Source organism: Lolium rigidum, chromosome 5 (assembly GCF_022539505.1).
Source record: "Lolium rigidum isolate FL_2022 chromosome 5, APGP_CSIRO_Lrig_0.1, whole genome shotgun sequence".
Lineage (NCBI taxonomy): Eukaryota > Viridiplantae > Streptophyta > Magnoliopsida > Poales > Poaceae > Lolium > Lolium rigidum.
Window position 1 is genome coordinate 178,917,333 of NC_061512.1, and position 24,557 is coordinate 178,941,889.

Below are 24,557 nucleotides of genomic sequence, written 5' to 3' on the forward strand. Positions count from 1 at the left end.
CACGATGGCGACCCAGCAGGGATCTGAGGACGCCATTCGGTACCTCAACAAACAGGTCAGTGTATTATTTCGTTTTACTGAGATGATTGACATCGCTCCCGAGGTCAGTGTATTATTCTACCGTTTTTCCATGCCCGGAACTAGTATTTTTTCTTTCAGAAAACCTTAATGACCACGGTGTGTGTATGATTGACGCACTTATGTTTTGGCTTCGAGTTGTGCAGGTCTGGAGGGGACGTAAGCTGCGAGTTGCGATGGAGGAAGGGTGACAATGGTCACAGTGAGTCTTTCAGGTGCTGCACGTTGAGCTAGCCAGGAACATCATACTAACACCTAGATTCAGAGCGTTCATTACCTTTCTTGCCTGTGTTACCGCCCTGGTAACAAGCATTAGCTTTGTCATACTCCCTCAGATTAGGATGCCTACAATATTTGGTCAAAGTCAAACTTTTTAAAGTATATAAAAAGTATCAACATCTACATCTACAATTTTAAATCAACATAATATGAAAATAGATTTCATGAAGGTTCTAAATATAATAAATTGAGATTATAAATGTTAAATTGTTTCCGTATAATTGGTCAAACTTTGAGAAGTTTGACTTTATCAAAATATTATAGTCATCCTATTTTGGGAAGGATGGAGTAGCAACATTTCAAAATCCTTCTATCACGAAATCTCAAATTTTGCTACGCATCCTTTCCGTGAAAAGATTGTGGGCAAGCGCGGGAGCGAGGGGCTTTTGCCAACTTCTCCCCTAGTTAGCGTTCGGGTTGATTGAGATTATAAATGTTAAATTGTTTCCGTATAATTGGTCAAACTTTGAGAAGTTTGACTTTATCAAAATATTATAGTCATCCTATTTTGGGAATGATGGAGTAGCAACATTTCAAAATCCTTCTATCACGAGATCTCAAATTTCGCTACTCATCCTTCCCGTGAAAAGATTGTGGGCAAGCGCGGGAGCGAGGGGTTTTTGCCAACTTCTCGCCTAGTTAGCGTTCGGGTCGATTGAGATTATAAATGTTAAATTGTTTCCGTGTAATTGGTCAAACTTTGAGAAGTTTGACTTTATTAAAATATTATAGTCATCCTATTTTGGGAATGATGGAGTAGCAACATTTCAAAATCCTTCTATCACGAGATTTCAAATTTCGCTACGCATCCTTTTCGTGAAAAGATTGTGGGCAAGCGCGGGAGCGAGGGGGTTTTGCCAACTTCTTCCCTAGTTAGCTTTTGGGTTGATTTGTATGGCGTGGTGTTAGTCCTCTCTTGAACGACATATAACTTTATTTTCTATCAATGCATTAATACGCAATGTTTTTTTTTATGCATTTTTACGAAAATTCGTAGGACTATTTTGCATCACCTTGGGTCACGAGATGTCAAATTTTGCTAGGCATCTCTTCCGTGAAGTGTAAAAAGAATAGAAACTAAACATACACTACAATATGGCGACTTGCTGCCCTGCTGGCGCCGCCGCCACCGTCCTCTCGCTGTCGATCTTGGCGATCACCAAATGAAGACGTCCGTGCCTCCGGAACGCCCATATTTGGATGACGTCGTCCTTTCTGAGGCCACTCTCGTCGGCGAAGCTCTTCGAGTCTCTGAATTTCAGCACCGTGCCGCCGGTTGAATCCCACCGTGTCAGTTTAGCATTCATCCAGCGGCCGGTGCGGTTGATGATGACGGGTACGACGAGTCCGCCGTGATCCTTCCCCTGCACCCTAGTTTTCTCTCCGTGGTGTTCGCCACCGGAAGGCTGTGGCTTCGGCCTCTCCCAGGCCACGTGCAGGCCGGCGGCGCGACACTCGTTGGGATCGAGGAGCGGGAGGAGGCGGCTGTTGGCGTTGGCGCGCGGCACCATGAAGCGGCTCTGCTGCGTGGAAATGTCCGAGTGCTGGATGCGCTTGCCGAGGATGAAGCGGAGCGGCAGCCCCGCGGGGAGTTCCAGTGTCTCGCGTATCCAGGCTGGCTCCGGTGGTGGCGCCGCCGCGGGGTTGGTCGTCTCTCGGGAGCCGCCGCTCAGCCTCAACGGCCGCGAGACACCTCCACGGAGGCACACCGCCTGCAGCGGGACGGCATCGATGGGGTCGGAGGCCATTGTCGTCGCCGGAGAACGTGTCTCGCCGTCGCCCACGACGCCGGTAAGCGTAGAGGATTGCGAGATGCCGCCGTGGTCGTTCACGATCGCTAAAGCGAGACACGGTGAGCTGCTGGCCGGCACTGTTCCTGTTGTTTCTTGGTAAACACCAGCCGCTGCGAGCCTCCGCTTCTTAGGTGGCAGACATTTCTCCGCGATTTGCTGCATGGCCTCCACTACCACGAGCGCCTGTTCCTCTCCACCTGTCGCCGGGACCGAAGAGGCATCATCCGTGACGACGGAGTCGCCACCACCGCCCAGCTTGGGTTGGTCCAAGGGCGTGAACGAGAGCGACAGGTAGCCAGCCGGCGCGTCCACGTTGGCCAGAGACACCTTCGCCGGCAATTTGCGCCGTCGGTACGCCTTGGCGGAGGGGGCAGCCGTGATAGACAGCGAGAGGTAGTCAGGCGGCGCCTCCAGCCGAAAATTTTTCAGTTTCGCGGCAACCACCCCCGGCTCGGCCGTCTTTCGTTGCTTTCCATCTCCCGCCGACGCCGGACGGGGCTCGCCGTCCCCGCCGCTGTTGTCGATCGCCATCGATCCGAGCGTCAGCTGATTCATATCTTCTGGCGTATTGCTTGATCGATACGTGCCCGCTTCAGGATAGTCTCGCCTGATCGCCGACGCTGCGTATAAATAGGCTGGGTGGATGCATAGCCGGGACTGAGTATGGGACTCGGATTCGGACAAAGATTCGACTCTGTTATGAGCTGCGCGCGAACCGTGAAGTACGAGAACCCAGGCCCGGTCCTGAAGTTTCGAGGGCCCGGGGCGAAACTACAATTAAGGGCCCATGATATAACTATTAAAATAATTTTTATATATTGTTAATGTATATCTATTAAAATAATTTATAAGAACTATGCGTTCGAATAATTTAGATGTTTACTCTTAACCATTATTATATATTAACAATATATATATATATATATATATATATTTGTGCTACTCAACTCATTTTCTTTCTTATTAATCAAAAAATTTAACTTTCTCGATCGTGGTTATAAGGATAAAAATAGTAATATATACATGGGTACAAAATTATAACAATGAACACTTAAAAGAATATTTATATCCAATGATTTATACAGGTTGTATTAAATATTTCTTCTAATTTTATATATGTTTATTCTGCACGAACCTTTTCGCCACAATGTCTAAGAATTTTGCGAACTCTCCTCTCAGCAACTTAGCATCTTACCTCTCGAAGTGGCATTTGTGGCAAGCATAGGGACATAAATTAGTCATCTCCCGCTCTTGTCCAGAAAACAATCGAAGATTGTCGATGCCCAATATGAAGAGAAAATTAGTTTCATACCTATTCATTTGAGCTTTGCGAACTACTTCCTTCGTCCTGGACATATGGAGTATTAGAAATCAACGCCCGATGAAAAAGAAAATGCGCCATTTTTTACCGAGCAGGAAAATAAGTCATTTTTTGTTGAGCAGGAAAATCGTTGAGTTTGTTGCATTTTTTGTGAGAACACCTTGCTGGATTTTTTTGGACCGGTGGGTCTAGCCATGGGCTGCACACCGTTTAATCCCTTGTACGGTTGCACCTGACTAGAGGTGAAAAACGAAGCTAGCTAAATTAATAAGGCACATCTTCTAACTATAAAGGGAAAAGGGCCCAAGATATGGTTTAGTCCATAAGACCATAACGCTTCGTCTTGTTCCTCGAGTTAATCGTACTATGAAAAGAATTTTCCTCCGAGGTCCGACCTTCTCTAATGACGTTGCCGCCCGCCGCAACATATACATATCTAGCTGGGATTTGAGGCCCCTTGGTTCCCGGGGCTCAGGGCGCCTGCCCCTCTCGCCCCCCTTGGGCCGGCCCTGCGAGAACCTAGGCTTTTCGGGCCAGACCTCATCCTTTGCCAATGACGAGCCATTTATTGGGCTTTTAACATGGCCTTAGCAAGGTAGTCTTTACACAGTAGTAGTCCTAAAAAAAAGTAAATTAGTAACCAGAAATAAGTCATAACTAAATGCAAACAACCATGTTGGCAGCAAAGATACGTGGCCAAACCTGGTTATCTCAAGCAAAAGCGTCAAACTTTTTTGTTTTTAGCCATGCGATGTTTTAACAAATCTTTACTAATGAGGTGAAATATGCAATGTCACATTTCTCTTGATTTCTCACTTCCTACTATTTACAAATAAATGCCACTGCATAACATAGTTAAAATAGCCGTCGTTTAAAATAACCGTCAGCGGTTACCCAAGTTTGAGTCCCAGCCTCCACGGTTTCCCAACCATTTTTCAAATTTTAATTTTAAAAATAAAATAAACCTGAATTTTTTTTAATTTGAGCAAATTTCGAATCCAAAAAAAGTATGAACAAAATCTGAATTCAAGCAAAAAATGTACAGATTTCAAAATGTTCAAAATAAAAAATATTTAAAATTTAAACAATTAAATTTGAAAATTGCTTATATTCAAAATTTGCTCATAATCAAAATTTGCTTAACTTTGAAGTTTGTTTAAAAACCGAAAGGAAGAAATAGAAAAAAGAAAAAATCAGGAAAATAAAAACCGGAGAAACCGCCAGAGCCGAAGAAACAGGAAAGACCCGAAGAAAAACCGACCGTACTAGTGGGAACCTGAAAAAAACCGAGAAAAACGTACTAGAAAGTTAACTAAAAAACCGGAATGAGAAGTTACATGGGCCGCGGCCCGCGAGCTGCCGGACGCGTACGTGCGTTAATACGCCCCGCTGCGAAGCGATGAATAGGTTTCCGCTCCCTCGCCTGTCGGGGACATAAATTGCGCAATGAAGAAGGCCCAGCCCAACGGTGGCCCAGCACCGTCTTCCCGACCTCCGTACCATACTTCACTCCGGAAGCAGAAACAGCAGCAGCAAAACTCGCGAGAAGATGGCGGCGACGGCGGCGGCGGCGGCGCAGGCGAAGCCGGGAACGGACGCGCGCGAGTGGGACGAGGCGGCGTACCGGCGCGGCATCCTGCGGGAGCGCGACCTCTCCTGCCGCACCCTCTTCCGCGCCGTCTTCTTCGACCAGCCGGACGACTCCGACCCCGACGTCCTCCTCGCCGCCGCCTCCAGCGACGGCTCCCTCGCCTCCTTCTCCCTCTCTTCCTGCATCGCCGCCTCCGCCCCCAACCACGCCTCTCCCCAGGTCTCCTCTACCCCCGCCCTATTCCTTTCCACGCATGTAATAAGAAGTACTCAATTCCCCTTCTATTCGATCCAGCCGGTTGCTGCGGCGCTCGTCGACCCCGTCTGCATAGTCCAGGCGCACAGCGGCCCCGCGTACGACGTCAAGTTCTACAACGATCCGCATCAGCCGTTGCTCTTCAGGTAAATGCTTCTTCTTTCTGACCAGTTTTCTTTTTCTTCTGTTGATGCCGTGGGATTGGCGGTGAAGAGTGCTCTCAAGAAGGGGAGTTTGCAACGTGATTCATTGTTTTTGACAGCTGCGGGGATGACGGCCGCATTCGGGGTTGGAGATGGCACGAGATGCAGAGCTGCCTTGTGCCACTCTATCTGCAAGGTGAGCTCCCGTTCGTGGCTTGGTTTGCTAGATTTGTTGGACTTGTGCTAAGCTAGGGGTTCTTAGGTAGATGCATTTTCAGTTTAAGAGGGGGAAAAGCTACATTGTTTTGCTAGCAAAGGTGCCAATCTTTTCACATTCAGCTTTGTATATGGGCTTATATAGCTGATTTACAACAGTTGAATATAAAAGAGGGTAAATCCATGCTATTTTATTAGAGCATAATTTGGAATAGAAATCCTAAAATCAACAATTATCAAAGTGCTCGATAAATTTGCTCACTTTCTTCCATGAAACCGGAAGTTCTTTGCAGATCATTTATGTTAATATTATCCCTTGTGGCCTGCACTGATGAAAAGGTTGATAATTTGTCAATCAGTTGAGTCAATTATATTAGTATGAGTGCATAGTGAAACAGGCACCTGTGTGCATAAGCTACCTAAGAAAAATCTAATGGTTATTTATTAATAGGTAGATCACTTATTTTCTCTTTCTCATAATATGTTACATTTGCTTTTCTCCCCAGGGGATCATGTTGAACCAGTGCTTGACTTGGTTAACCCTCAGCATGAGTAAGATTCTGTACTAAGACATGCAGATCTTACAAATCTTTTCGTATGGAATTTGTTCCTGAGGAATGCTTTATTTCTCACGGCCTCCATGTTTTGATATATGATTCTGTCAATTTTCCAGAGGCCCTTGGGGTGCACGCTCTCCAATACCGGAAAATAATGCCATTGCAATAAGCAAACAGGTGAATACTTTTTCACTTTACGAAGAATACAAGAAACAAAATAGCCTCTTATGTGCAGGCTGTTTTCATTCTTATCGTAGAATGCTCGATTTCTTATTCTTTTGAGGGGTTATGATTGTCTTCTCCATGCTTCTTTCCAACAGGATGGATCTATTTTCGCAGCAGCGGGTGATGCATGTGCTTATTGCTGGGATGTGGTATGTATTTTCTTGAGGTAAAAATATGATGTATCTGATCGAAAGGAAATATGCTTCTGCCTAAACAACATCTGCGTCACAATTTTCCACTAAATTAATGTTCAATGTGACTGCGTGAGGAGGAGGCCATCTGAGGGTAATTTTGATTTTGTCTGCTTGTCTCAGGAAAGTGGTAAGTGTAAAATGACCTTTAAGGGGCATACTGACTATTTGCACAGCATCGCAGTTCGTGAGGCAAACCATCAGGTTAGATCATTATTTACTGTAATATAAGATTATTTTGCACCTGCCAGACTTTTTTTTTTGTAGATTTTTACTGGATAGACGTTTGTTTTTTTCAGGTGGTAACAGGATCAGAGGATGGTACAGCCCGTATCTGGGGTAAGCGGTACTCCCAATTCAAGGAAGTGTTTGTATTTGTCTTTGGTGGGAATATGGCTTATTCGTGCTCTTTCAGTTCCTAGTGATATGGAAGTAGTATCTCCCTTTCTACTTCATACAAAGAAAAGGCACTCACCAAGCTATAGCAACCTCTGTTCCTGCTATTTCTACTTCTCTGATCATAAGACTAGGATGCAACATGTCTACAAACTTTATCATGCAGCCTCAACTTTAGCAGGCTTTTAAAGGCTACAATTCTCTAAGAAAAATCTATTATCATGCTTTCCAGATTGCAGAAGTGGGAAGTGTACACAGACGATACATCCAGTGCAGAACAATAAATTTGAGGGCTCATGGGTCGGTTGCATTGCCATTGATGCAAGTGAAAGCTGGCTGGTATCACCCACACCTAGATCATACAGTTACTAAGTATTCTGTTTGTTGTAGCTAGGCGTTTTGGTATACATCATGCATCTTACCTATTGTTATTTTCTTTGTTGTACTATTTCCAGGCCTGTGGTACTTCCAGTGGTATATCGGTCTGGAGTCTTCTTTCAAATGAGTGCATCTTTAATGCGAATTGTGGGGCCCCTGTTCAAGATCTGTTGTTTGACAAAAATCAAGTAAGTGCTCATCCATTTATCTTCATTTGCATCCTACCTAATGGTTTGTTTGGATCTATAAATTATAAATTGTTAAACTCATTTTGAAGCCTATCCAACTAAGACCTTAGTTAGGTAGCTGGCTAGGTTAGGATAAAGTTGGATAGTAAAACATTTTTTACAATGCTCATAGTTATGAGTTTTCATAAAAGACCACTTCTTGTTTTTCCAGAACTCAAATATAGGTAGGATAGTAAAACCCATAGTAATTAAACTTAACTGAATATATTTTGGTGAAATTGTTCACCAGACCTTCCTTGTTGTTTATAAAATTATTCAGTGTAACTCATGATTCAAATGGCCATTAAACGAGTGTCTAGTACTGGTAAAGTTAATCAAAGCTCATTGTTAGAGATAGCTCATCTTTAGTTTGGAGATGGACACGAAATGACCACTAATGTCTAGCAAATTGGCAAGATTATTTGACGCCCATTGATACAAATGGTTCATCATTGGTTTAAAGATGAAGATGAAATAATACTTATGCATATCAGACCTGTCTTTAGCGAGTTCAGCAAGCACTTGGCTACAACAAACTAAACACTGACTGTCCAATTACTGCAACCATCTCCATGCGTTTCATGTGGTTAAGGAGAACGATAGTTCCCACTAGTGCCTGATTCATCACTAGCCTCTGGTTGGCTGCCATACAAAGAACAACAAGAGTTGTATACATATAATTGTGTAGGTCTGTAAATTTTGAGTGGATCTCCTCTCAAGATCCAGCATACATATGTTGCTGAAAGTATGCAATAAGAAGGCTGGGTTGTTCATGCTTTGCAGTCTGTGGTCCGCCAAAATATATTTTGAGATGTTTCCTGATGAGAGAATCTGAAATAAGTATAAAAGATTAGGCCTGGGCATTCGGTTCCCCCGAACCGATCAGTTCGGTACTTCGGATTATGCAAATTTTCGGTTTCACAAAAACACTAACCGATCGGTTAATGTTAAAATGGCTAACCGAGGATTCGGTGCACATGAATTTCGTACGGTGCTTGGTTTTGACCGAATAGAACCGATGTAGTTTTATCAGCGCGAATCGCTGCAAGTCCTCTTGGGAAGTCACAGTCACCCTGTGCAATCGCTGGCCGAAGCGCAGCCACACTGGCCACTGAGTGGCAAATAAAAGAAACAGAGCATGGGGAGTGAGAGAGAGATAGAGAGGAGATGTCCCCCAGCGCTAGCTCCCGGAGCCTCGCCGCGGGACTTTGGACAGGACCATCACTGCCGGCCGCTGGACTGGACATCATAGGTGAAAGGAGCGGATAGGGTTAAAGGAGGCAGCTAGATGAGGGAGACGACCGGAATCTTCTCGTATGGGGCCTGAATTATTGTGCGACTAACCTAGCGTGAGTGGCCTTAGGAACTTACGTAGGTGGGCCAATATATTCCAGAACGTACATAACTGAGCTGCGTACTCCACAGATTTTGGGCCACATACAAACTACTCGGTGTATTCGGTCCATACGGGTAACCGACAATCAAAACCGATTCTCCTGAACTTAATTTGGTTTTCTATAGCTGGGGACCAATTTCAGTACAGTTTTTTTCGGTTTCGGTCTATTCAACTTCGGTCCAGGTTCTTTCGGTTCAGTAGATCGGTTCTCGGTTAATATGCCCACCCCTAAAAAGATGACAATTCGGTCTGAATAGAGATAAAATATTCATCATTCCTCTGGGAAATACCATATTTTCCACATTCTCTTTTAGTTAGAGAGTTTACTGGATTATTATTGTAAAGAAGGGAGATGGGGTAGGATGAATATCAAAGTCATATGTATCTCAGCTCTTGTGCTTCCAGTAGCATGCTAACCCTTTTTCTGTGCAAACTTTTGCATCCATTCAGATTTTAGCAGTTGGTGCTGAACATGCACTCTCCCGTTTTACTATCAACGGGGCTGTTCTTTCGCAAATAAAGTGTGCCCCTCCATCGGCATTTTCCATCTCCATGCATTCATCTGGGGTATGTATATCTGTCTCTTTTCCGTCCTCATTTGAGACCACTTGGATTTGCGTTATCCCCCAATTTTCAGGGCTCTGTTCTCACCTGCTACCCACAACGTTCAGATAGCTGCTATTGCGGGGCATGGAGGTCTGGTGGACGTCATCTCCGGATTTGGGAGCCATCTCTGCGCATTTCGTTGCCGGGGCCTAGAGAAGTAGTCAATTATCCAAACAATGATCACACATCAATGTGCAAATCAATGCATTTGTGTGCGCAGTGTGCTAACTGTATTTTCTTCCCTGTTGTTATTCTAGTTTCAGTTCAATCTGTGCCGAATGCTTTCATGACAAGGATTTAATTCTTTAGTATTTGTCCTTGTTCATTGTTGTAGCTATTCTCCTGATACAATCCATCTTGATATGTTCCCATATGTCAACTTTGAAATTTGTCATTGGAGTACTAGAAAGAGTTACTCCTGCAACTCTACTGCCAAAGTGCCAATTCCCTAGACTTTGTTCAGAAAGTGATCTTGCGCCACTTGGTTGTACAATCACATCACCCTAGTTGTATTTTATAGTCTGGGCTCTGATTACTGTTTTCCTTTTAAAAAATATGAAAAGAAATAGACTTGCTATACAGGAGCACATCTATGTTATCATGCTATACACGCCTGAAATTCCATAAAATATATTACCAGAACTTGCAAATTTCATATTGAAAAATCCACTTGTCGTATGTATGTGCTACACTTGTAGGTTCTTGTTTTTCTTTCTGCAACAACCTTATCATTTTTTTGGGGGGTGAAATGTAGTTCCAAATTGTGATCAGTTTTTTTTTTTTAGATGGAACCAGACTTCGATTAACAGTTGGAACCAGCGCAATATTAAAATGTGATCTGTTGATCAAACACAAAGCTGATATTAACTCTCACACGTTGCTAACCAACCCGCAATCAGTTTGTAAAACCCAAGCTGGACAATACAACTATTCTTACATTACGAAAATGACCAAGTTTCATACTTACAGAGTTATAGTATACATTATCTAAACATACATCAAGCTTAGTAATACAATTATTCTTACAATATGAAAAGAACCAAGCTACATACTTAAAGGGTTACAGCATACATTATCTACAAACACATCAAGCTTGGTAATATAGTTATTCTTACATTAAGAAAAGAACCAAGTTACAAACTTATAATATACATTATGTAAAAGAATATCAAGCTTATACAACTGTTCTTACATTAAGAAAAGAACCAAGTTACATACTTACAGTACACACAATCTAAAAAAAAACATGCTTACAGTACAGGTTTACACATTGTTGAAGTCGACTGATTTTGAAGTTCCACCGCCACATGACCCATATGCACAATATTCACATATTCAACCCAGTACCCATGGAACCTGCAGGTGCACCAGAAATACACTATTCTGGCAGTATGTACACTAAATCCTTCCTATATATACACGAAGGCGTGTAGAGATATCATCGGCAAGGCCTCCAAATCATCATGCTTGCATGAGCGGTTCGAAGAATTCAATCATTCCACTCTCCCACTTCATGAAGCACATAGCTGGAGCTTTACCTACCACCTATTCGTGGAACCACAAACTAGTAGATGAACTTACAACCTGGGCAGCAGCCACCCGAGAGTCCAGCCGAGAAGCAATCCGGCGCCGACAATGCCGACACCAACCGCGAACATGATGGCTTTGCGGAATCCACCTTCCTTTTTCTGCCTCCTGCCTTTCTTCCTTGATCTGTCCTTCCGTTCTTCTTCTGGCGTTGCCTTCTCCTTCATCATCCCCCAGGGAAGTTCCGGGAACATAGCTGCTATCTGGTTCTCTTTGAGCCTGAGCTGGAGGCATATGTTTTCCAGCTGCAGCATTTTCAGCCATTGCTTACACGCAAAGAGATGCGAGGCCTGACGAAACAATAGCTTGATGACATGGTCTTTCTCATCGTGAGCATTCTTGGCAGCCATCTCGGCTTCCCTAGCCCGTGTCTGTGAATGACGAAGAGCGTCCAATAGCTGGGCCCTCTCAGCGGCTTTCTGATTCTGATATGTTGGCTTGCTGCTTGGTGCATGGTCATCACTACTGTATGAATCTTGTGCACCCCTGCATATCAAATGTAATCATGTCAATGGACAGAAATCAAAAAGATTCGATAAAGCAAAAATCCATCCAAGAGTTACACAAAAATAAAGAACATACATAAAGAGGCATAATACGGGCGTCAATGGACATGATGCCATATTACTTTGAACTTAAATTGATGTAAAATAAATATTCAACTTCTGATCAGGTGCATTTTACCTTAATCGAAAATAAACTTATTTTGCAAGAGCTGTCAAAACAAGTTTTAACTGACTGCGATGAGGTACAAAGGACTGACAGCCATTTACATAAATATAGAGAGACTGGAATTAACAGCCTGCTTTTTCATGTTCAGCCAAACTGAGGTAGAGTTAATATGCAGTTGATAGAGCTATAAAGAATCCTTTGTAATGAAATATTACATACAACAAAATAAAACATGTATTTGTGCAAATCTACAAAGGAGGCCCCCTTTTTTGTATTTTTCATGGTTATGAAACTTATAAGGGAAAATCACATACCCAGGTAAATTGTTTTTCTGAGATCGTTGCCAAGGTCCACCATCAGATGAGTCTGTCTCATTGGTGCTTGAAATGCTATAGCTGCACATTATGGTGTCGTATAGTTCAGGTTGCGACTCATTACCAGAAGAGAACGAATTCCCACAGCCATCCTTGGTTTCATGGCTGTTCAATTTCGCCCCATGAACACGGACTGTCTGAGTGGGTTTCGGAAGATCGTTGTTCTCAATGTGCTGCATTGCTCTCTCCGCAACAAGCGAAGCCAACCCATCCTCATCAGCTACTTGCCACCACGGATGAGACTTCCTGTCTTGTTCCCAAGGTGCGTCCATCTCATAGCGTGCCTTTTGTGGTTTCTTCGGGAACAAAGGATCGAAAGTTTTGAACTCCATAAACTCTTTATCCTCATGAAGGAAGTTGATGGAACTTCCTCTGCACTTGAGACTCCCGGAAACAGTCTTGAACTCTTCAGAAGCTGTTTCAGACGTCTGCTTCATAAAAGCTGTCGAAACCATCCACGGCGGCTCAAAAGGATACTCGTTCTTCTTCGCATCGATGTCCTCGAGCGTAGACACGGGCGAGAAACTGTCCGCTTTCTTCGCAAGGACCTCCCCACCCATATAGTTCAGTTGTTCACCGGCAAGCGCCTTCTGGCACCCGAAGTTGGGCTGCAACTGAAGAAACCACGTATCTATCGGCTGATTGGAGTTCATCGGGTTCCAGTTTAAATGCATAAAATTTGGGATATGGCATTCTTGCGGATTCGTGGGGTTCCCACTGTTTGTTTCCTGCTGTTGCACTGACTGCGGACAGCAGGCCAGTTTCGGAGCTCTCTTTGCGTCCTCCTGAAATAAGCAGCGGTTCCCAGCCCGTTGCCAGGCAGCTCTCGCTTCAGCCGCGGCCATCACCCTTGCATGTCAAGAGGCTGCACATCAGGTAGTTGCTCATCAGCATTAGGTCTATAAATTACATAAAGTGGAGATGGTATCAATGAGTTGAGGGCCATAACGCAACATAACTAACAAACATTAACATAGTTGTTAGATATTTATCAGTTGACGTAAACCATTTAAAACATCCATCGAGAATTACTTGGTGTGAAAATAATTTACTCCACATAAGCTGAGAGCCAGAAAGCATGCATAATCCATAAACATGATCACGCCATTGTCAACTTGAACTTACGATGTAAACCATTTACAAACGCCCCAACGAGAATTGCTTGTGTCAAAATAATTAAGACGCCACAAATAGAATATAGTGCTAAGCTGTAGTATATGGATGTTTCCCCAAAGCAAGCAGCGTTGAAGCACAGAAAATGTCCATAGCCAAGAAGAAAGCAAAACATTACTGATTCCTCCAGTGGGGTAACTTTGGATGAAAGTAAAAGAAGGTCACGGTATTAACCAACCGACACGACCGACAAATCATGGCGAATGGATCTGATACAGAAGATACACAGGAACAGCGCGCCCGGATTCTTTTTTAACAGTCGATCAGAAACAAAAATAATTGCATGAAGAATCATACGCGAGATCCAACAAAACTGCCAGGCGAACATAACCCCCGTCAACTCACCTAGATCAGCAAGAAGTAGCTGGGACGAGCGAGCACCCCTGTAAATAAGATCAACAAGATTCAAGCCAGGTTCTTGGAGGACGAGACTTGAGCGGCAGCGACTACGACGGCGAAGAGCTCCTCCCCCACCGTCCCTGATCGGACCTCCGGCGACGAGCTTCCTCACAGCGATCTACTAGCTAGCTTGGTATGCGACTCAAACCAAGAACCGAACCCCTAATAAATGACGAGCGAGAGGGGAGACCGAGCGGAACTGCAGGGGATCGCGGCGGGAGCTGTCTCGCTTGCTTGGCTACTCTACTCGCTCTGGGAGAATGACGTGAAAGCAAAGCAAGGGGAACAATCAAACACACAGATATTTTAATTTTAATTACTGCTAAAATAAAAGAATTCTTCTCTTTACCTTGGCTGATGACAGCGCCGGAGGATTGGATTTTTGCTCCTGTTCTTCTCCCCCCGTCTCTGACCAGGAATTTCGGTTCCGTGTCAGCTCATTTTGTGCCGGGGTTTTATTCAGTATTTTTGGTCTACTTTTCGGGGCGAGGAACGGAAGGATCCCTGCCGTCTCGTGGCTTCTCCGATGGGAATCTCGGGAATCCTATCCATATGTGTCTCGCTCACGACCGAGTTTTTTTTTATTTGCCGGCCTTTTTTGGGGAGTACTGTGGGGGCTGGACGACGTCTGGGTTGGGCAGGGTCGGCGTGGGGACACCTGCGCCCTGCTGACGCCGCCACCGCACCTTCCACTTCAAGCTAGGTGTACGTACTTGTGCAGTTGTGAGTTTGTGACTCACTCCGCCACCCAAACCTATAGGTTTTACAGATGGTATTCAAGCACTAAGGACATCTCCAGCGGGGCGACGCAAACGGTCGCTGCGTTTTCGTCCGGCGTGATCGGAAATGCGTCTGGGGCTTGTTCCAGCGGGGCGCCAGGTTTGCGTCTCGGCGGACGCTCGGCGGTCGCACGGAGCGTCCGCTCGCGTCCCCACGGGTCCTCATGGCAGCGACCTAGGTTCGATCGGCCTCGAATTCACAACCGCTGGCGACCAACCGCCGCAATGGAGTGGACGATAAGGCGGCGACAAGGAAGAAGTCTAGGGCGCTGGCGCGAGCGGCGCGTCATCGTCCGTTCACCGACGATGACGACGAATACGCCATTTCTTCCAGTTTCAAGTCCTCGACGGGCGTGTCGTCCTCCAGTTCCGACGACGAGGTGACAAGCAAGAGGCGGAGGAGTTTCGACGACGACGACGCAGGGCCTTCGAACAAGAAGGCCAAAAAATAATTTTAGTTTATATGTTTTTAAATTTCTTCTTATTTGTATGTTAAATATGTTTGAATCTAGTCGATTGACGTATCCGGTTAATTGTTTAGGCTATAATCTATTCGATTGGACCAACATGACATCATGAGTACATCTTTTTCACGTTTAAAACTTGATCATTCAACTATAAACTGTAAAGAAGTAGCACAAAAAAAAAAACAGTTGCATGTCCAAAATGCGTCGGACCACTGGAGGTAGCCCCCGACGCAAACGGACATTTCGCCCCTTGCGGTCATTTTGGCGTCCGTGGGGCGACGCAAACGGACACTCGCGACCACTTTTGAGCGTCCGAAATGCGTCGCCCCGCTGGAGATGCCCTAAGAAGTTTTGACAATTTTTGATCTGTACATCCCGAAAACTCAACCAAGTCTCCAAAAACGTAGTACTCCCTCCGTCACCGTGAAGTTTAACTTTGTAAAAAATTAAAAGTATCTAATTTCGTTAAAATTTAAACGTATCTAGGTGTTAAAAGAGAGATAGACTTTCAGAAGTGCTCAGAGATCATGCATCTAGACCGTCTATACTGCATCAAGATCCATGTTAGCTATTTTTTTTCCTCTCAAACAACTTCACATTCTTGTATCTCTCGCACCACACAATCTTTGAATTTGAAATTTTGCAGAACAATTAAACATAAAAACTAGAATGTGGGAAAAATATTTTGGATTTTCAATGTCATTATGTGTATATATTTTTTTCAAGAATTTATTTTGAATTTTAATATAATTTGAAATTTGATTTGCAAAAAAATCAAACTATTTTCCCCTCACTCTATTTGTTATTTTTGGGCGAACTGCAAAAATATCAAATCGAAAAATTATATAGTGTTTAGATACATTCAAATTTTAACCAAGTTAAAACAAGCTTAATGGGATAGAGGGAGTAGTATATTATAAACATCATCCATTGCTTCTCCTGTAATTCTAATATTTATAATTATCGACAAATTATCATGCTAAATACTCTCTTCGTTCCCTTTTAATTGACTCCAATTTACTTGTACTAAATCAGAGTTAATTAAAAGAAAAAGAGTAAAAGGTAGAACAGCCACTCACTGACACAAATCAACGAAAAAATAGACTTGGCAGTAAAACTGTACATGACCGCCCACGTATGATCATCCCTTCACCCACTCAACTAGCTCAATTTCTTCACAAAACTTCTGCTCCCGCCACCGATGAAGAAGTAACCCCCGCCACGCGCACTGCTTCCTCGCAGTTTCCCCAAATCGTGCACGGCACCCTGCCTGCCTGCAAGCAAAGCAAAAACTCAGCAAGCAAGCCACAGGAGTCAACAGTTGATATTTTCGTTCCTGAAACCGTCTATACAGGCACACATGCATGGATCTGGAACGGACTGTACAAAACCAATCGTTGTCTTGCGTCAGGCCGAGTCCCTTTTTACGTGGAAGGATTTTGCACAGTCGAAGAAAAAACTTTCAGCGAACGTGCAAGAGTTTTGCACATCTTTTTGCTAAGCGGAGAAGCAAACAAGTGTGCAACAGTTAGGCCTCCAAGTGGCAGTATGAGTCTGTGAGTCGCATGCTACACTGGGAACGTAGCAGCCAGTGGCTTAACCTAACAACAGTACAAGTACAACTGTACATAGATCCAGCAGCTGTTGGTCCACGACTAGGACGTGCGCGGGGTGGATCCTTTTCACCACCACGTGCTGCAGTGGACAACTTCCATTCAGATGAAAGGGGCAGCAGAAACTTCTACTGCGTTGCCACTGTGGAAGTACAGTATCTTTTTCTTTTGTTACGTGGGTCAGTGTGACTCTGATTAGTGGATGGTGCCCGGTTCACGTCTTCACAGAAGCTGCAACTCCTTTGCTATGTTCTTATCAGAACTGAAGTCCACTGGTTGGAAGATATTTTGATTGAATTTTTTTAGCCCGCTTCGCGACTTACTTCAAAATATGGCATGCGAAATATGCACAAATACCAAGTTTCTGCGGAAAGCATGGCTTACAAGACCAGTTCAAATTATCTAAAAATACAGTAAGGAGACTATACATGCTTCACTATGTGCAAAATGTGTGGCAACTGGCCCTTGCCCCTATGTGCCATCTGATGATGTTGGAACGAAATAAAGGAAATCATATTATTCAGCACATCAAGCGGTAATGCTGAGGAGCTAGAAGCCTAGGACAGGGGTGGCGCAAAACTACCGAGGAAGTTGAGAGAGAGGCGGACCCGATTTATACGGATCTGACGGTTCATATTATTCATCGGTGAATGGACTTGCATGAATAAAGATTATGGAGTAGAATATAGAGCTGTACCTTCCACTTCCATCAGAAGCCAAGATCAAAAGAAGGGCAGTCATCTATCAAATCCTGAATCCTGGGATCTAGACATCTACGGATGCTTGGAGCCGGAAAAGGGCCACCGCCACAATTGGGGTCCGTTGCTGTGTTATTTGCACCGAGCTGCAGGCACACAACAAGTCCAATGACTAAGAAAGTATCCCTACAAAAATATGTAACACTTGAAACTAGTACTTCCAGTCTGATCTGATGAGAATTAAACTGCCGCTGTGTGCAGTCAATATTTTGCCAGTAAGGTGTTCAATGCACCACTAACTTTATCAAATTCACAATGGTAAAACTTTGGTCCTCAGGGAAAAGTTTTATGGATGCAAACCTGATCTGCAATTCCAGTTTTCTCTTCTTGCAAGCCCGGGATGCTAGTATCATTTGAAACTGGCGCAGAATCTGTCAAATAGAAACTAGCATAAGCCACATTTGTCTTTTATTTCCAAACAGCATGCATGCTTTTTAGAATGTATAAGGTGGTTTTAATGCAAAGAAATTCATTGAAGCAACTTACCTGTACCATTAGAGTTTCCAATATGAAGATTGCCTGGTGATTCTAGTTTCTGCTCGTTTGCATTGGGGATCTCAGATGCTGGGATATCCATCATTGCCAATTCCGGGCCATCAAAAGCTGCTGGTTTCCTACAAAAGCGTCATTACTGTCAATATTCATTTGTTATTCCATTTGTCATGTTGGACAGTTGGAGCTCCGCTTACTTTCAACAAGGAAATATTCTAGGGTATATAAAAGTACAACATCTTACGGGATGGCCTGACGATCATAAGTTGGATAGGCATTCCCGGATGGTTCATTCCAATTATGAGTGCTTATCGAGTTCTTTGCTTGTACAGTGTCCAACTTCAAGCATGATTGCACCGATGTGCGGAGCTGGGTAGCAAAGTGAGACAATCCAGCTGGGGGCTTCATGATAGATAGTATTTGGGATGCTAAAGATCAAATTACATTGTTGTTGTTAGTATAAAAGCACATGAATGTACATGATAAAAGTAGCTGCGCAGCCATTCAAGTTGGTCATATGCCACAAGGACAGGACACCTTTGGGAAAAAATAGTTCCCACGAGCATTCCACTTTGTAGATGTGTGAGCCAAAGTTGGTCATATGCCACAAGGATCACAAGCAGACACCTTTGGAAAAAATAGTTCCTACAAGCATTCTACTTTGTAAATAACTGGTGCAGAGACTATTTAAGTATTTGTAAAATTATGATGCTCGGAACATTGATTGTCAATTAGTGTTCTGGTAGTAAGTAAGAACAAGTAGAGCAGAATGCACATCAGGGAGGAATAAACAACTAGTCGCGAATGCTCTAAATTTCTATACAAGCGTCAAAATAGCATTAAGTATGTCTTGTAATGTCTATAACATCATGTATCTAGATTGATTATTTACCTAGCCAGTGAGTTAAACCAGAATTAATTAAATCAGTTACTTAAGAAAATAAGGAAGAACTATATCACAACTCTACAACAGTTGATTCACGACGCATGTAACCAAACACTTCAGGTGCATGCTATTGAACATCCTGAATCCTGAACAGCAAAGACTTGCATCAAACTAATTTGAAGTTCATAGTATGGAGTTACTCGGATCCATCCTAGCTGAGTATTAGCCTTGAATAACAAACACTACTTTACAGAATGCAGCTGTAATTTTTTTAAGAACAGTAACATACTGTCTATTTGATACAATTAATGATGATCATTACGCTCTTTTTTGTAATAACGACCGATTGTATTGTCATATTTTAGGTGCTTATCCATGATCCTTGGGTAATGCGAAGTAACAGTAAATCTGCCGCTCAGAAGACCACTCTGTCCCTGTGGCATACTGGCATTCACCATGCAACAAATATTGTTCATCCTAATTGCCTTGCCTGGAAGGAACCATGCAACAAATATCAAATCTAGCAGTTCAGTAAAGGTGCTGTCCCAAAATATAAACCACGCTTTTTTCACGCGGTCTTTGACCACTAATATATATCAAAATATATGGATTCAGAATGTATACATGGTATAGTTGCATTCGTCTTGCAAATCTCTTTCATTTCATATATATTTATACAAATTTTGTGGACATATTATAAGTATATAAATCATAGTCAAGTAAGGGTGCCTTATATTTTGGGACGGAGGGAGTACTAACCAGTCCGCAAAGAATCATCCGTTCTGCCAAATGTTGATATTCCAACCTCTCTCCCGACAGAACTAGTGGGACACGGTGATATACCATTTTGAAGATCTGCAAAATGCGGAGAAACATGGTTATTACTGCATTCATATACCAGCAAGAAGTAGAGTTACGGATGAAAGTATGAGAATTTTGTACAAGTACCACAAGATTCTAGTGGATCATCTGATATATTAAGAACTGATTTGCCAACTTCTGGCCGGTTATAGCTAGTAGCAAATCCTGACTTACCCCTCTGGATATCTGTAAAGTCTGGAAACCACCAGCAGTCTCATTACATGAAAATATATAAGGAGCTGCAGAAATAGTAATGGTGTGTAACATTAATCCCAAGTACCATTAAATTTATGTGGATCATCCATGCCACCAAATGTTGATTTTCCCTGGTCACTAAATGTTGATTTGCCAACTTCTAGTTGGCTGTAGCTAGTAGAAAATTCTGATTTACTCCCCTGGAAATCTGCAAAATCTGGAAACCACCCGCAGTCTCACTTCATAAAAAAAATGTTGCTGCAGAAATAGAAATGGTTTGTAAAATTAAGCCCAAGTACCATTAAATTTATGTGGATCATTGATGCCACTATATGTTGAGTTGGCCAGGTCTGTTCTTCTGTAACCATCAGTGCTATTTGGTTTACCCCTCTGAAATTCTGCACATGATGGAAACAAACAGAGGTCCTACTACATTATACAGGCAAAAGGAAATAGAACAAACTGATCATTGAATTAAGCTCAGTTACCATGAAAGTTATGTGGATCACCCATGTCACTAAGTGTTGATTTTCCAACCAGTGGCCAGTTAGAGCCAGTAGTGCCTTTTGTTTTACTCTTTTGATTATCTGCTAATTGCGGAGACAGATGAATGATTGCAAATGAAATGTGTGGCAAGCAAGAAGGTGCATCTAATATGTGTATAACCTTGTGATCACATACCGTTGAAAAGTGGACTAACAAACTTTGGAGATTTACTTTTGTCACTCTTCTTTTCACTTGTATTCTCTCCATTCTTCAGTCCTGTGTGATCCAAAGCCTCCCCAGAAGTGTGTTTAGGCTCTACATCTGCATATAAATTAGCGAACAAATAAGAAATACTTGCATGTTACCAAACAAAAGCGGCATATTTTCTACAATCCACCTATTTTCTAATGCAGAATCAGAAGTGGAAGATCGGGTACAAAAATGACAGTCCTTAGGCATGAACAAAAACTAACCGTTCTTTTGATTTCTGAGATCAAAGACTTCAATAATATAATTAGGAAAATGACATTTCTTCCTGCTTTCGATAGATTCACCTGACTTGAGATATCTGGTGCCAAGCACTACACCATCTTCATCTAATAAAACAATCTGAAAATATAGTGAATACAGCTATAACACCTTCGTACAATCATCACAGCAATTCATCAGATATAATCTAGCAGAACTCTCTGTAAAGCTTTCATAAAACACCAACCTCAAATTAGCATGGCCATTAAGTATTGAGTGCTAGTTGCTAACCTGCTTTGCGCGTGAACCAACTTGCATGAGCTTTAGACTACCATCATGATACTTCTTCGCCTTTTGAGTTAGTTGGGTTGTGTATAAGATGCGCCATTCTACAAAGGAAGCATATATCATATAAGTATCTATATATAATAAAAATAATACATTATATGTACAAATCCAAAGCATCCTTTATAGGAGAGAGAGGCTACACATGAACCTTTGGAACTTGAGTCTGTTGAACCCATAAGGCTACTAGCAGCTTCAACTTCACTCTTTCCAAGATCCAGCTTGTTAGAACTAGAAGTTACTTCTGATTGACTCTCATCAAGATCTACAGATTGCAGAAACAAATGAACTTCTCACTGAGATATGCTGGAATCATGTGAAAATAACTAACTGGTGTGTAACTTTAAGTCCACATACAATGGAACTTTTGTGGACTGATGAATTTCAGGGAACTTGTTGCGCCCGTTCCCACTTTGTTGTTTGCATTTCCCACCCCCGTTGGTCTTGATTGCACCGTAGGTTCCTCTGAAAAGTTACGTTCTCCACCTACATATTGATCAATGCAGAAACACATCCTTTCAGTGACAGCAATGAAAATGTTCTCTATGAATTATTCCATAACTCCGCAAAACAAATTAGAAATCCTCAGGAGGCACAGGCACACATTCGAGGACACATAAGTCTATACTACGAGACGCACAAAACCAACCTCTGTTTATGTTTTTGGCCTCGCCGATCTCAATCAGATAGTTAGGGAAGGTGCATTTCTTCCCGGCTTCCAAACACTCCCCTGACTTGAGGTACCTGCTGCCTAGTACTTGACCATCTTCATCCAGCAAAACGACCTGAAACATGTTAATTCGCACAACGCTTCACAACATTTTAAGCCAACTGCTATATCATCCCAAAAACAAACTGATCGCATGCCTACCAAACAGCGAATCTATGATTACTCCACAATCTTCAGTAAACGAATGGAAAACACTTGCAGAAGAGTGTTGCATCCTTACCTGCTTCGCATGTGAACCCATTGCCCTGAGCCTCACGAAGCCGTCGTGATACTTCTTAGCCTTCTGAGTCATCTGGGCGGTGTACATCGCATGCCACTCTACAATCGAACAAAAGCGCACCCTACTCAATCCTCAGGGCAAAGCCAGCTTGTTCAGCCGCTCACAGGCCATACGTAGAACAGGTGGCGCGCAAACCTTGGCACGCGGAATCCGCGGAGTTGGCACAGCCAGAACCCGCGGCTTCAGCCTTGCCGCCGCCGCCGCCGCTCTTCGGCGGGTTCACGAACGCGCGGGGAGCGGGCGCGCTCTGACGCGGCCTGGCGCCGCCGCGGTAGGAGGCGGTTCTGGAGGCGGCGGGCTCGGAGGACCTTCCGGAGTGGCCGCGCTGGGCCTCGCTGCCGACGTCGACGAGGTGGCACGGGAACTCGATGGCCGCGCCGGCGGAGACGGAGTCGGCGGCGCGGAGGAACTTGGCGTCGATGGTGACGCCGGCGTCGTCGAGGAGGACGAGGCGGCGGGAGTCGGGGTGGAGGAGGAGGGCCCCGTCGTGGTAGGCCTTGCGCTTCTTCTTCAGCTGCGTCGTGTACGTCGCCGCCCATCGCCGCGGCTCCGGCTCCATGGGGACGGGAGAGACGGAGAGTGGGGAATCGGAGAAATTCGACGAAATTCAAAATTCGAAATGCAGAAAAAGAGAAGAGGGAAGGATGTTTTTTTTCCTTTTGTTTGAGAATCAATATATTATAGGAGTATTAAGCTAGCAACCCTTCTCGTTAAAAATCTTCCAGTCACTTGCAGCCATCAACCCATCAACATATAGGAAAACAACCCATCTTGAATTAGAAAAGCACGTGGCTCAGCATCTAGCAAAACAACCCATCAACATATAGGAAAACAACCCATCTTGAATTTGCAAAATTTGCACAAGAATGAGCCGCCTAATTAGCCTCGCGACGAGCATGACATAAGCTAAAAACTGTGAAAAACACACTCAGCTCACCAATTTCATCTAAACCATTTTTAACCATAGAACGATCCGCTCTATTATGCCAAAGATGAACTAGATTTTCAGAGTTCACTTCAAAGACGACTACTGAACCCTCTACCCCTTGCATAAGTAACAACATCTCGTAGTGCAAGAGTCTCAATAATTAGAGGATCAGAAATACCGCTATACGTTTTACCCATGGCACCTCTATACAACAAATCCCACGTGCAACTACACCAGTTGCAGCCAAATTCTCGCTGACATTGAACGCCTCATCTAAATTTATTTTCACGAAGCCATCTGGATGTCTCTGTCACTTAGCAACCAACCTAGTAGGCTTAGGATTCCCCCTGGAAAGCTCTAAAGTTTACAAGGTCTCCTTCACCAACTCAATCGACTTAGCTACTTAGCTGGATTAAAACTAGCTTCACCGTGAGTAAGATTATTCCTTGATGACTAAATTGAGTACATCACTGAAATTATAATAGCTCTCTCCTTTTGTTGAAAACTTTCTCACAAAATATATCTCTCGTCATTGGAAGCTTAATCAAAAGAAATTCCTTAGCCGCCTCCCAAAATAACTTTGCATGAGTGCACTCAATCAATGAGTGCATCACATCTTCAGATTTAGCCTTACATAGAGTACATGTGCTATTCTCCATTATATGTCGCCGTGACAAAATCCTATAATCAGGTAAAATACCTCGTAGAACTCGCCACCAAAAGACACGCACCTTTGGTACTACTGGAAGTTTCCACAGCCTTTTCCACACATCAACATCATTGTCAGATGAAGACGACATAGAGACATTATTCCTGGCCTCCTCCGACTGGCGTTCCTCCATCAGGGCTCTATACGCCCATCCCAGATTTTTTCTCTGACCACGCTAGCCAATCATCACCCACTGAACTTCTTAGAGGAATACTTATTATCGAATCGGCATCAGGGCAAAGAAAAGCTCATGAATTAGTGGCTCATTCCACTTATGGTTTCCTGTCATCAACTCATTAACCATGACAAGATCAGTATCTTCCAACCGGCCCATCGGCCTCATTGTAGCAGAGTTCGGTAGCCAGTTATCCTCCCAAATTGATATTGACTGGCCCGAGCCTACTCGCTTTATAAGCCCTAGTTTCAAGGCCTCTTTTCCCGCCAAAATCGTCTTCTCTTGGAGCAGAAGCAGCCATTAATGCCTGGTTATGAAGATATCTTGTCCGAAGGACTTGAGAGCACAAAGAATCCGTTTTCATAATAATTCTCCAAGCCTGTTTACCTAGCAACGCTACATTAAAAGCTTGCATATCACGGGATCGTGTTCCTCCTTCGGATTTTGCAACAGCCAATTTATCCCAGGCTAACCAATGCATAGATCTTTTATCCAAATTTCCACTCCACCAAAATTTTCCAATAACAG

The 24,557-nt window shown here is 43.5% G+C and overlaps 3 protein-coding genes across 3 annotated transcripts; 1 reads left to right on the top strand and 2 right to left on the bottom strand.

The window, feature by feature from the left end:
* The first annotated feature begins 5,020 nt into the window (after positions 1 to 5,020).
* On the top strand, positions 5,021 to 10,042 carry LOC124656763 (THO complex subunit 6). Its single transcript, XM_047195449.1, has 12 exons — positions 5,021 to 5,281; positions 5,357 to 5,463; positions 5,580 to 5,656; positions 6,183 to 6,228; positions 6,350 to 6,410; positions 6,554 to 6,607; positions 6,773 to 6,853; positions 6,949 to 6,988; positions 7,278 to 7,384; positions 7,501 to 7,611; positions 9,497 to 9,613; positions 9,718 to 10,042. Exons 1-12 carry the CDS (start codon positions 5,021 to 5,023, stop codon positions 9,811 to 9,813), a joined length of 1,158 nt encoding a protein of 385 aa, XP_047051405.1. The 3' UTR covers positions 9,814 to 10,042.
* A 786-nt stretch (positions 10,043 to 10,828) lies between these two features.
* Positions 10,829 to 13,822, bottom strand: LOC124651840. Its single transcript, XM_047190870.1, has 3 exons — positions 13,804 to 13,822; positions 12,226 to 13,150; positions 10,829 to 11,725 (listed from the first exon to the last, which is right to left on the bottom strand). The coding sequence occupies exons 2-3, from the start codon at positions 13,128 to 13,130 to the stop codon at positions 11,230 to 11,232; spliced, it is 1,401 nt and encodes a 466-aa protein (XP_047046826.1). The 5' UTR covers positions 13,131 to 13,150; positions 13,804 to 13,822; the 3' UTR covers positions 10,829 to 11,229.
* A 2,370-nt stretch (positions 13,823 to 16,192) lies between these two features.
* Positions 16,193 to 22,776, bottom strand: LOC124656764. Its single transcript, XM_047195450.1, has 18 exons — positions 22,353 to 22,776; positions 22,158 to 22,255; positions 21,857 to 21,992; positions 21,565 to 21,693; positions 21,359 to 21,472; positions 21,154 to 21,251; positions 20,868 to 21,003; positions 20,590 to 20,715; positions 20,397 to 20,495; positions 20,208 to 20,306; positions 19,994 to 20,125; positions 19,801 to 19,908; positions 19,612 to 19,707; positions 18,211 to 18,394; positions 17,961 to 18,088; positions 17,775 to 17,845; positions 17,414 to 17,560; positions 16,193 to 16,377 (listed from the first exon to the last, which is right to left on the bottom strand). Exons 1-17 carry the CDS (start codon positions 22,774 to 22,776, stop codon positions 17,426 to 17,428), a joined length of 2,313 nt encoding a protein of 770 aa, XP_047051406.1. The 3' UTR covers positions 16,193 to 16,377; positions 17,414 to 17,425.
* Between the last annotated feature and the right edge of the window lie 1,781 nt (positions 22,777 to 24,557).